Below are 12,942 nucleotides of genomic sequence, written 5' to 3' on the forward strand. Positions count from 1 at the left end.
CCGAAACAGGTTAACAAAGACAGAAACAGGTTAACAAACAGACAGAAACAGGTTAACAAACAGACAGAAACAGGTTAACAAACAGACAGAAACAGGTTAACAAAAAAAGTACTTTATTTTTTTACACGTCAGTTTGATTCATGTCCCGAAAAAATAATGCACACTTAAAAACTAGTGCATGTATACAAATATAAAATAATTATAATAATGCATACTTACAAATTATATAAATATGTAACAGCACAGTAATGTACTCAATGGTTTAACAGCGTATGTTCTGAGACGGCTTGTTTCCCTAATGGTACCTTATTCCACTTATAGAGCACTACATAGGGAATAGGGCCCATAGTAGTGCACTACATAGGGAATAGGGCCCATAGTAGTGAACTACATAGGGAATAGGGCCCATAGTAGTGCACTACATAGGGAATAGGGCCCATATTAGTGCACTACATAGGGAATAGGGACCATAGTAGCACACTACATAGGGAATAGGGCCCATAGTAGTGCACTACATAGGGAATAGGGCCCATAGTAGCGCACTACATAGGGAATAGGGACCATAGCAGCACACTACATAGGGAATAGGGCCCATAGTAGCACAATACATAGGGAATAGGGCCCATAGTAGCACACTACATAGGGAATAGGGCCCATAGTAGCACACTACATAGGGAATGGGGACCATAGTAGCACACTACATAGGGAATAGGGCCCATTGTAGTGCACTACATGGGGAATAGGGCCCATAGTAGTGCACTACATAGGGAATAGGGACCATAGTAGCACACTACATAGGGAATAAGGCCCATAGTAGTGCACTACATAGGGAATAGGGACCATAGTAGCACACTACATAGGGAATAAGGCCCATAGTAGTGCACTACATAGGGAATAGGGCCCATAGTAGTGCACTACATAGGGAATAGGGCCCATAGTAGCGCACTACATGGGGAATAGGGCCCATAGTAGTGCACTACATAGGGAATAGGGTGAAATTTGGGACAACCCCTTACACTCAACAGACAAATCAAAAAGCACGTCTTCTTGATTTATATGAAATAAAACCAAGGCTCAAATGAAGAAGTGAGGCCACAGGAGAGCGACATCAAAGCGTAAGGCCCAGTAGGCTGCTACTGGCTCCATCTTCAGACAACACACCTGCTGTAGTCACTGGATGTCCCAGTGAAAAGCTGCATCTCTAATGGGACCCTATCCCCCCATATGGGCCCCGGTCATTAATGACTTCCTTTCCCCCCATATGGGCCCCGGTCATTAATGACTTCCAATCCCCTCATATGGGCCCCGGTCATTAATGACTTCCTATTCCCCCATATGGACCCTGGTCAAATGTAGAATGAGTTGCCACTTGGGACACACACCCCCAGTGAAAATGAGTAGCATGAGTCCATGGACAGAATATATTACTAAGGTGTTTGAGGCTTGAGACTTGCTGATCAGCCTGACTAACCCAACACCTTATTGAGACTTGATCAGCCTGACTAACCCAACACCTTATTGAGACTTGTTGATCAGCCTGACTAACCCAACACCTTATTGAGACTTGTTGATCAGCCTGACTAACACAACACCTTATTGACACTTGTTGATCAGCCTGACTAACCCAACACCTTATTGAGACTTGTTGATCAGCCTGACTAACCCAACACCTTGACACTTGTTGATCAGCCTGACTAACCCAACACCTTATTGAGACTTGTTGATCAGCCTAACCCAACACCTTATTGACACTTGTTGATCAGCCTAACCCAACACCTTATTGACACTTGTTGATCAGCCTGACTAACCCAACACCTTATTGACACTTGTTGATCAGCCTGACTAACCCAACACCTTATTGACACTTGTTGATCAGCCTGACTAACCCAACACCTTATTGAGACTTGTTGATCAGCCTGACTAACACAACACCTTATTGACACTTGTTGATCAGCCTGACTAACCCAACACCTTATTGAGACTTGTTGATCAGCCTGACTAACCCAACACCTTGACACTTGTTGATCAGCCTGACTAACCCAACACCTTATTGAGACTTGTTGATCAGCCTAACCCAACACCTTATTGACACTTGTTGATCAGCCTGACTAACCCAACACCTTATTGACACTTGTTGATCAGCCTGACTAACCCAACACCTTATTGACACTTGTTGATCAGCCTGACTAACCCAACACCTTATTGAGACTTGTTGATCAGCCTGACTAACCCAACACCTTATTGACACTTGTTGATCAGCCTGACTAGCCCAACACCTTATTGAGACTTGTTGATCAGCCTGACGAACCCAACACCTTATTGACACTTGTTGATCAGCCTGACTAACCCAACACCTTATTGACACTTGTTGATCAGCCTGACTAACCCAACACCTTATTGACACTTGCTGATCAGCCTGACTAACCCAACACCTTATTGACACTTGTTGATCAGCCTGACTAACCCAACACCTTATTGACACTTGTTGATCAGCCTGACTAACCCAACACCTTATTGACACTTGCTGATCAGCCTGACTAACCCAACACCTTATTGACACTTGTTGATCAGCCTGACTAACCCAACACCTTATTGACACTTGTTGATCAGCCTGACTAACCCAACACCTTATTGACACTTGTTGATCAGCCTGACTAACCCAATAGCGTATGGCTCAAGAGGTTCAATAATATAATAACACCTACTAACCAACAGATAAAGTGCCAACAAGGAAAAAGTGGTCTCTGCTGAACGCAGAAGGCTACAGTCAAATTATCCTATATTTGGCCCAAATGACACCCTGTTCCCTATAAAGTGCACTACTTTTGAACTGGTCATTTAGGGTGCCATTTGGGATATAGCCAGAAGGATATAATAATGTGTATTACATTCATTTAAATAAAGCAGGTTTAAAGCTAGCCAGGTCTCTCCCTAGACTAGTTACTGGTTACAGACAACAGGTCTCTCCCTAAACTAGTTACTGGTTACAGACAACAGGTCTCTCCCTAGACTAGTTACAGACAACAGGTCTCTCCATAGGCTAGTTACTGGTTACAGACAACAGGTCTCTCCCTAGACTAGTTACTGGTTACAGACAACAGGTCTCTCCCTAGACTAGTTACTGGTTACAGACAACAGGTCTCTCCCTAGACTAGTTACTGGTTACAGACAACATGTCTCTCCCTAGACTAGTTATAGGTTACAGACAACAGGTCTCTCCCTAAACTAGTTACAGACAACAGGTCTCTCCATAGGCTAGTTACTGGTTACAGACAACAGGTCTCTCCCTAGACTAGTTACTGGTTACAGACAACAGGTCTCTCCCTAGACTAGTTACTGGTTACAGACAACAGGTCTCTCCCTAGACTAGTTACTGGTTACAGACAACAGGTCTCTCCCTAGACTAGTTACTGGTTACAGACAACATGTCTCTCTCCCTAGACTAGTTATAGGTTACAGACAACAGGTCTCTCCCTAGACTAGTTACTGGTTACAGACAACAGGTCTCTCCCTAGACTAGTTACTGGTTACAGACAACAGGTCTCTCCCTAGACTAGTTACTGGTTACAGACAACATGTCTCTCCCTAGACTAGTTATAGGTTACAGACAACAGGTCTCTCCCTAGACTAGTTACTGGTTACAGACAACAGGTCTCTCCCTAGACTAGTTACTGGTTACAGACAACAGACTGCAACGCAGGGCTTGGGTCAAGAGAAGTGTGGTGTAGGATGCCGTTTGAGGTGTGGCACTATGGAAAGCAGCGTCTGGGAGGTCAAGGGTCAAAGGCCACCCAGGCAGAGGTCAAGGGTGGGTGACCTCACTCTCTTTAACAGTACTCAACATAGAGGGGGGCGGGATCTGACTGATGGGACAGGTTTCAACAGCCGGCGTCTGTGATTGGACAGATATCCATTCACTCACTCCCTGTGGGGAATAACATTGCACTGTCTGTCAAATAAATATTCAACCTAGTCCACCCGGTTCTATTGTAGAGAAAAGATCAGAACATTCAGGTTCCGTTGGAGAGAACAGATCAGAACATTCTGGTTCCCTTGGAAAGAACAGATGAGAACATTCTGGTTACATTGAACACACCAGAACATTCCGGTTCTGCTGGAAGGAACACACTAGAACATTCCGGTTCCGTTAGAGAGAACACACCAGAACATTCCGGTTCTGTTGGAAGGAACACACCAGAACATTCCGGTTCCGATGGGGAGAACAATTCAGAACATTCCAGTTACATTGGATAGAAAAAAAATCAGAATATTCTGATTCTTTCCTCTGATGGCAATAAATGCAAACTGGGGCAGAGACAAAACAGAAATGACTCTTTTATAGTCTCTTAACAGAGTACATCTGCAAAAGCACACAATGCCCATTTAAAAATTAAAAATAAACCTAGCTGGTATTCTGAGTCTGTTTGACGGAGGAGAGCAGATCAGATGGCCTTCTGATTTCCCACAAATTCTGCAAGATGAAGGGAATCTTGAAAACGTCCAGGCACCCGTTCAAAGGAGAGTTGAACAAACAGAGTTTGGGAGAAACAGTAAGAGTTGTTGGAAGGGATTTGTCCTGGAGAAGTCTTTAGTTAAGGGAGGGATGGAGTAACAGGAGGGATTTGTCCTGGAGAAGTCTTTAGTTAAGGGAGGGATGGAGTAACAGAAGGGATTTGTCCTGGAGAAGTCTTTAGTTAAGGGAGGGAGGAGTAACAGGAGGGATTTGTCCTGGAGAAGTCTTTAGTTAAGGGAGGGATGGAGGGAGGAGTAACAGGAGGGATTTGTCCTGGAGAAGTCTTTAGTTAAGGGAGGGATGGAGTAACAGGAGGGATTTGTCCTGGAGAAGTCTTTAGTTAAGGGAGGGATGGAGTAACAGGAGGGATTTGTCCTGGAGAAGTCTTTAGTTAAGGGAGGGATGGAGTAACAGGAGGGATTTGTCCTGGAGAAGTCTTTAGTTAAGGGAGGGAGGAGTAACAGGAGGGATTTGTCCTGGAGAAGTCTTTAGTTAAGGGAGGGATGGAGTAACAGGAGGGATTTGTCCTGGAGAAGTCTTTAGTTAAGGGAGGGATGGAGTAACAGGAGGGATTTGTCCTGGAGAAGTCTTTAGTTAAGGGAGGGAGGAGTAACAGAAGGGATTTGTCCTGGAGAAGTCTTTAGTTAAGGGAGGGATGGAGGGAGGAGTAACAGGAGGGATTTGTCCTGGAGAAGTCTTTAGTTAAGGGAGGGATGGAGGGAGGAGTAACAGGAGGGATTTGTCCAGGAGAAGTCTTTAGTTAAGGGAGGGATGGAGTAACAGGAGGGATTTGTCCTGGAGAAGTCTTTAGTTAAGGGAGGGAGGAGTAACAGGAGGGATTTGTCCTGGAGAAGTCTTTAGTTAAGGGAGGGAGGAGTAACAGGAGGGATTTGTCCTGGAGAAGTCTTTAGTTAAGGGAGGGAGGAGTAACAGAAGGGATTTGTCCTGGAGAAGTCTTTAGTTAAGGGAGGGATGGAGGGAGGAGTAACAGGAGGGATTTGTCCTGGAGAAGTCTTTAGTTAAGGGAGGGATGGAGGGAGGAGTAACAGGAGGGATTTGTCCTGGAGAAGTCTTTAGTTAAGGGAGGGATGGAGGGAGGAGTAACAGGAGGGATTTGTCCTGGAGAAGTCTTTAGTTAAGGGAGGGAGGAGTAACAGGAGGGATTTGTCCTGGAGAAGTCTTTAGTTAAGGGAGGGATGGAGGGAGGAGTAACAGGAGGGATTTGTCCTGGAGAAGTCTTTAGTTAAGGGAGGGAGGAGTAACAGGAGGGATTTGTCCTGGAGAAGTCTTTAGTTAAGGGAGGGATGGAGTAACAGGAGGGATTTGTCCTGGAGAAGTCTTTAGTTAAGGGAGGGAGGAGTAACAGGAGGGATTTGTCCTGGAGAAGTCTTTAGTTAAGGGAGGGATGGAGTAACAGGAGGGATTTGTCCTGGAGAAGTCTTTAGTTAAGGGAGGGATGGAGTAACAGGAGGGATTTGTCCTGGAGAAGTCTTTAGTTAAGGGAGGGAGGAGTAACAGGAGGGATTTGTCCTGGAGAAGTCTTTAGTTAAGGGAGGGAGGAGTAACAGGAGGGATTTGTCCTGGAGAAGTCTTTAGTTAAGGGAGGGATGGAGTAACAGGAGGGATTTGTCCTGGAGAAGTCTTTAGTTAAGGGAGGGATGGAGTAACAGGAGGGATTTGTCCTGGAGAAGTCTTTAGTTAAGGGAGGGAGGAGTAACAGAAGGGATTTGTCCTGGAGAAGTCTTTAGTTAAGGGAGGGATGGAGGGAGGAGTAACAGGAGGGATTTGTCCTGGAGAAGTCTTTAGTTAAGGGAGGGATGGAGGGAGGAGTAACAGGAGGGATTTGTCCAGGAGAAGTCTTTAGTTAAGGGAGGGATGGAGTAACAGGAGGGATTTGTCCTGGAGAAGTCTTTAGTTAAGGGAGGGAGGAGTAACAGGAGGGATTTGTCCTGGAGAAGTCTTTAGTTAAGGGAGGGAGGAGTAACAGGAGGGATTTGTCCTGGAGAAGTCTTTAGTTAAGGGAGGGAGGAGTAACAGAAGGGATTTGTCCTGGAGAAGTCTTTAGTTAAGGGAGGGATGGAGGGAGGAGTAACAGGAGGGATTTGTCCTGGAGAAGTCTTTAGTTAAGGGAGGGATGGAGGGAGGAGTAACAGGAGGGATTTGTCCTGGAGAAGTCTTTAGTTAAGGGAGGGATGGAGGGAGGAGTAACAGGAGGGATTTGTCCTGGAGAAGTCTTTAGTTAAGGGAGGGAGGAGTAACAGGAGGGATTTGTCCTGGAGAAGTCTTTAGTTAAGGGAGGGATGGAGGGAGGAGTAACAGGAGGGATTTGTCCTGGAGAAGTCTTTAGTTAAGGGAGGGAGGAGTAACAGGAGGGATTTGTCCTGGAGAAGTCTTTAGTTAAGGGAGGGATGGAGTAACAGGAGGGATTTGTCCTGGAGAAGTCTTTAGTTAAGGGAGGGAGGAGTAACAGGAGGGATTTGTCCTGGAGAAGTCTTTAGTTAAGGGAGGGATGGAGTAACAGGAGGGATTTGTCCTGGAGAAGTCTTTAGTTAAGGGAGGGATGGAGTAACAGGAGGGATTTGTCCTGGAGAAGTCTTTAGTTAAGGGAGGGAGGAGTAACAGGAGGGATTTGTCCTGGAGAAGTCTTTAGTTAAGGGAGGGATGGAGTAACAGGAGGGATTTGTCCTGGAGAAGTCTTTAGTTAAGGGAGGGATGGAGTAACAGGAGGGATTTGTCCTGGAGAAGTCTTTAGTTAAGGGAGGGAGGAGTAACAGGAGGGATTTGTCCTGGAGAAGTCTTTAGTTAAGGGAGGGAGGAGTAACAGGAGGGATTTGTCCTGGAGAAGTCTTTAGTTAAGGGAGGGAGGAGTAACAGGAGGGATTTGTCCTGGAGAAGTCTTTAGTTAAGGGAGGGATGGAGTAACAGGAGGGATTTGTCCTGGAGAAGTCTTTAGTTAAGGGAGGGAGGAGTAACAGGAGGGATTTGTCCTGGAGAAGTCTTTAGTTAAGGGAGGGATGGAGGGAGGAGTAACAGAAGGGATTTGTCCTGGAGAAGTCTTTAGTTAAGGGAGGGATGGAGGGAGGAGTAACAGGAGGGATTTGTCCTGGAGAAGTCTTTAGTTAAGGGAGGGAGGAGTAACAGGAGGGATTTGTCCTGGAGAAGTCTTTAGTTAAGGGAGGGATGGAGGGAGGAGTAACAGGAGGGATTTGTCCTGGAGAAGTCTTTAGTTAAGGGAGGGAGGGAGGGAGGAGTAACAGAAGGGATTTGTCCTGGAGAAGAAGCAGCATCAGGTTCAGTGGAGTGAATCCTTGACATATTCGGTAGTAGAGGGAGGGAGAGATGGATGGATGGATGGATGGATGGAAGGAGAAGAGGAGGGAGGGATGGAGGGAGAAGTAGAGGGAGGGAGAGATGGATGGATGGATGGAGGGGTGGAGGGAGAAGTAGAGGGAGGGATGGAAGAAGAGGGAGGGATGGATGGAGGGAGGGATGGTGGGAGGAGTAGAGGGAGGGAGGGATAGAGGGAGAAGTAGAGGGAGGAAGGAGTGGAGGTAGTGCTCCCATAATTTATACACACATCAGAAACATTGATATCCTTAGAAATCTCCTCTCGCTCTCTGCTACCTCTTCCCTGCACAGCCTCCCGGTCGGAGGAGAGGAAGAGGGGGTTGGAGGAGGAGTTCTCTGTAAGGAGGGATGTTGTCTTTAAGCAACCTGTCCTCTCCTGTTCGCCCACTCAGACCAGCCCAGAGTCTTTAGCCATCTTGTAGAAGATTCCTCTCTTGGTGATGAGAGTGGAGGGAGAGTCAAACTCTGCCATCTCCCCTTTATCCAGGACCAGCACTCTGAAGGGAGGAGAGAGAGAGATGAGAGAGAGAAAGAGCAGGTATGTCTGTGTTTTCATATATAATCTGGTGTAGTCCATGATAGTATTGAGTCAGTCTATATATTACCTGGTGTAGTCCATGATAGTATTGAGTCAGTCTATATATTACCTGGTGTAGTCCATGATAGTATTGAGTCAGTCTATATATTACCTGGTGTAGTCCGTGATAGTATTGAGTCAGTCTATATATAACCTGGTGTAGTACATGATAGTATTGAGTCAGTCTATACAGTCTATACAAGTCTATATATTACCTGGTGTAGTCCGTGATAGTATTGAGTCAGTCTATATATAACCTGGTGTAGTCCATGATAGTATTGAGTCAGTCTATACAGTCTATACAAGTCTATATATTACCTGGTGTAGTCCGTGATAGTATTGAGTCAGTCTATACAGTATATTACCTGGTGTAGTCCGTGATAGTATTGAGTCAGTCTATACAGTCTATACAAGTCTATTTATTACCTGGTGTAGTCCATGATAGTATTGAGTCAGTCTATATATTACCTGGTGTAGTCCGTGATAGTATTGAGTCAGTCTATATATAACCTGGTGTAGTCCATTATAGTATTGAGTCAGTCTATACAGTCTATACAAGTCTATATATTACCTGGTGTAGTCCATGATAGTATTGAGTCAGTCTATATATTAGCTGGTGTAGTCCGTGATAGTATTGAGTCAGTCTATAAATTACCTGGTGTAGTCCATGATAGTATTGAGTCAGTCTATATATTACCTGGTGTAGTCCATGATAGTATTGAGTCAGTCTATATATTACCTGGTGTAGTCCATGATAGTATTGAGTCAGTCTATATATTACCTGGTGTAGTCCATGATAGTATTGAGTCAGTCTATATATTACCTGGTGTAGTCCATGATAGTATTGAGTCAGTCTATATATTACCTGGTGTAGTCCATGATAGTATTGAGTCAGTCTATATATAACCTGGTGTAGTCCATGATAGTATTGAGTCAGTCTATACAGTATATTACCTGGTGTAGTCCATGATAGTATTGAGTCAGTCTATATATTACCTGGTGTAGTCCATGATAGTATTGAGTCAGTCTATACAGTATATTACCTGGTGTAGTCCATGATAGTATTGAGTCAGTCTATATATTACCTGGTGTAGTCCATGATAGTATTGAGTCAGTCTATATATTACCTGGTGTAGTCCGTGATAGTATTGAGTCAGTCTATATATTACCTGGTGTAGTCCATGATAGTATTGAGTCTGTGTGCGATGGTCAGGACAGTGCAGTCATCAAACTGGGTTCTGATGGTGGACTGGATCAGGTTGTCTGTCTCCAGGTCCACAGCAGCTGTGGCCTCATCCAGAACCAAGATCTTCGTCTTCCTCAGGAGGGCTCGGGCCAGACACACCAGCTGGCGCTGACCCAGACTGGAGAGAGATTATGTTAATGAGAGAGAGAGAGGTAAGAAACAAGAAGGAGAGAGGTAAGGAGAGGAGGAGAGAGGAGGTAAGGAGAGGAGGAGAGAGGTAAGGAGAGAAGGAGAGAGGAGAGAGGTAATGAGAGGAGGAGAGAAGAGAGGTAAGGAGAGGAGGAGAGAGGAGAGAGGTAAAGAGAGGAGAGAGCTAAGAAGAGAAGGAGAGAGGAGAGAGGTAAGGAGAGAGGTAAGGAGAGGAGGAGAGAGGTAAGGAGAGGAGGAGAGAGGTAAGGAGAGGAGGAGAGAGGTAAGGAGAGGAGGAGAGAGGTAAGGAGAGGAGGAGAGAGGTAAGGAGAGGAGGAGAGAGGTAAGGAGAGGCGGAGAGAGGTAAGGAGAGAAGGAGAGAGGAGAGAGGTAAGGAGAGAGGAGAGAGGTAAGGAGAGAAGGAGAGAGGTAAGGAGAGAAGGAAAGCAAACCAGAAGCTGTGTGTGTATGTAATGCTATGTAGGCTTTTGTATGGTGTATGTAGGCCTATGTATGGTGTATGTAGGCCTATGTATGGTGTATGTAGGTCTATGTATGGTGTATGTAGGCCTATGTATGGTGTATGTAGGCCTATGTATGGTGTATGTAGGCCTATGTATGGTGTATGTAGGCCTATGTATGGTGTATGTAGGCTTTTGTATGGTGTATGTAGGTCTATGTATGGTGTATGTAGGCCTATGTATGGTGTATGTAGGTCTATGTATGGTGTATGTAGGCCTATGTATGGTGTATGTAGGCCTATGTATGGTGTATGTAGGCCTATGTATGGTGTATGTAGGTCTATGTATGATGTATGAGGTTACCTGAGGTTCTCTCCTCCCTCTGAACACTCGTGGTTGAGTTTGTCCGGCAGGCCCGACACAAAGCTCTTGAGATGGGAGAGCTCCAGGGCTCTCCACACCTCCTCATCAGAGTAGCCATCGAAGGGGTCCAGATTCATCCTCAGAGACCCAGAGAACAACACTGGGTCCTGGAGGGGGAGAGCCATGAGAGAGAGGGGGAGAGAGAGAAGGGGGAGAGAGGGGAAGGAGGAAGGGGAGGGGGAGAGAGGGGTGAGGGAGGGAGAGGATAAATAAAGATATTTTAAATATAACAGGTCTCCAGAAGAGTGTGGGTCAGTTTGAGTGTGTCTGTATGGGCCGTGGGTGTGTACCTGTGGTATGATGGTGATCCTGGAGCGGAGTTCATGGAGACCCAGCGTAGCGATGTTAACTCCATCGATATGAATCTCTCCCTCACACGCCTCGATGATGCGGAACAATCCTAGAGTCAGAGAGGACTTCCCTGCTCCTGTACGACCTACTATACCCACCTGGAACAACAACAACAACAGTCACTACCCTGCTCCTGTACGACCTACTATACCCACCTGGACAACAACAGTCACTTCCCTGCTCCTGTACGACCTACTATACCCACCTGGAACAACAACAACAACAGTCACTACCCTGCTCCTGTACGACCTACTATACCCACCTGGAACAACAACAACAAGTCACTTCCCTGCTCCTGTACGACCTACTATACCCACCTGGAACAACAACAGTCACTTCCCTGCTCCTGTACGACCTACTATACCCACCTGGAACAACAACAGTCACTTCCCTGCTCCTGTACGACCTACTATACCCACCTGGACAACAACAGTCACTTCCCTGCTCCTGTACGACCTACTATACCCACCTGGAACAACAACAACAGTAGTCACTACCCTGCTCCTGTACGACCTACTATACCCACCTGGAACAACAACAACAGTAGTCACTACCCTGCTCCTGTACGACCTACTATACCCACCTGGACAACAACAGTCACTTCCCTGCTCCTGTACGACCTACTATACCCACCTGGAACAACAACAACAACAGTCACTACCCTGCTCCTGTACGACCTACTATACCCACCTGGAACAAAAACAACGTCACTTCCCTGCTCCTGTACGACCTACTATACCCACCTGGAACAACAACAGTCACTTCCCTGCTCCTGTACGACCTACTATACCCACCTGGACAACAACAGTCACTTCCCTGCTCCTGTACGACCAACTATACCCACCTGGAACAACAACAACAGTAGTCACTACCCTGCTCCTGTACGACCTACTATACCCACCTGGAACAACAACAACAGTCACTTCCCTGCTCCTGTACGACCTACTATACCCACCTGGAACAACAACAACAGTAGTCACTACCCTGCTCCTGTACGACCAACTATACCCACCTGGAACAACAACAGTCACTTCCCTGCTCCTGTACGACCTACTATACCCACCTGGAACAACAACAACAGTCACTTCCCTGCTCCTGTACGACCTACTATACCCACCTGGAACAACAACAACAGTCACTACCCTGCTCCTGTACGACCTACTATACCCACCTGGAACAACAACAACAGTCACTACCCTGCTCCTGTACGACCAACTATACCCACCTGGAACAACAACAACAGTCACTACCCTGCTCCTGTACGACCTACTATACCCACCTGGAACAACAACAGTCACTACCCTGCTCCTGTACGACCTACTATACCCACCTGGAACAACAACAACAGTCACTTCCCTGCTCCTGTACGACCTACTATACCCACCTGGAACAACAACAACAGTCACTTCCCTGCTCCTGTACGACCAACTATACCAACCTGGAACAACAACAACAGTAGTCACTACCCTGCTCCTGTACGACCACCTATACCCTCCTGTCACGCGGCCTAATCCCCTCCTGTCACGCGGCCTAATCCCCTCCTGTCACGCGGCCTAATCCCCTCCTGTCACGCGGCCTAATCCCCTCCTGTCACGCGGCCTAATCCCCTCCTGTCACGCGGCCTAATCCCCTCCTGTCACTCAGCCTAATCCCCTCCTGTCACGCGGCCTAATCCCCTCCTGTCACGCGGCCTAATCCCCTCCTGTCACGCGGCCTAATCCCCTCCTGTCACGCGGCCTAATCCCCTCCTGTCACTCAGCCTAATCCCCTCCTGTCACGCAGCCTAATCCCCTCCTGTCACGCAGCCTAATCCCCTCCTGTCACTCAGCCTAATCCCCTCCTGTCACGCAGCCTAATCCCCTCCTGTCACGCGGCCTAATCCCCTCCTGTCACC

The 12,942-nt window shown here is 46.7% G+C and overlaps 2 protein-coding genes across 3 annotated transcripts in view; both read right to left on the minus strand.

Moving 5' to 3' along the window:
• Window positions 1-873: 873 nt before the first annotated feature.
• On the minus strand, window positions 874-4,104 carry LOC118937836. The gene is made up of 4 exons (XM_036939562.1): window positions 4,086-4,104; window positions 2,082-2,673; window positions 1,777-2,046; window positions 874-1,478 (listed from the first exon to the last, which is right to left on the minus strand). Exons 1-4 carry the CDS (start codon window positions 4,102-4,104, stop codon window positions 1,313-1,315), a joined length of 1,047 nt encoding a protein of 348 aa, XP_036795457.1. The 3' UTR covers window positions 874-1,312.
• A 3,312-nt stretch (window positions 4,105-7,416) lies between these two features.
• LOC110538797 (multidrug resistance-associated protein 1) overlaps window positions 7,417-12,942 on the minus strand; it is a 58,656-nt gene continuing 53,130 nt past the window's right edge. For both annotated transcript variants that reach the window (XM_036939407.1, XM_036939406.1), the window contains 4 exons: window positions 10,988-11,146; window positions 10,638-10,804; window positions 9,608-9,802; window positions 7,417-8,358 (listed from right to left, as the gene is read on the minus strand). In XM_036939407.1, the coding sequence (XP_036795302.1) occupies window positions 8,250-8,358; window positions 9,608-9,802; window positions 10,638-10,804; window positions 10,988-11,146 (630 nt within the window). In that variant the 3' untranslated portion in view covers window positions 7,417-8,249. The remainder of the gene's footprint in view (window positions 8,359-9,607; window positions 9,803-10,637; window positions 10,805-10,987; window positions 11,147-12,942) is intronic.

The sequence above is a fragment of the Oncorhynchus mykiss genome, chromosome 12 (genome assembly GCF_013265735.2).
Source record: "Oncorhynchus mykiss isolate Arlee chromosome 12, USDA_OmykA_1.1, whole genome shotgun sequence".
Classification (NCBI taxonomy): Eukaryota; Metazoa; Chordata; class Actinopteri; order Salmoniformes; family Salmonidae; genus Oncorhynchus; species Oncorhynchus mykiss.

What these genes read in the sequence shown, in the direction of transcription:
- LOC118937836 (XM_036939562.1), bottom strand. An exon ending in GATCAACAAGTGTCAATAAG is followed by an intron (nt 2,047 to 2,081) that starts GTGTTGGGTTAG and finishes AGTCTCAATAAG; the next exon opens with GTGTTGGGTTAGTCAGGCTG. An exon ending in GATCAACAAGTGTCAATAAG is followed by an intron (nt 1,479 to 1,776) that starts GTGTTGGGTTAG and finishes AGTCTCAATAAG; the next exon opens with GTGTTGGGTTAGTCAGGCTG.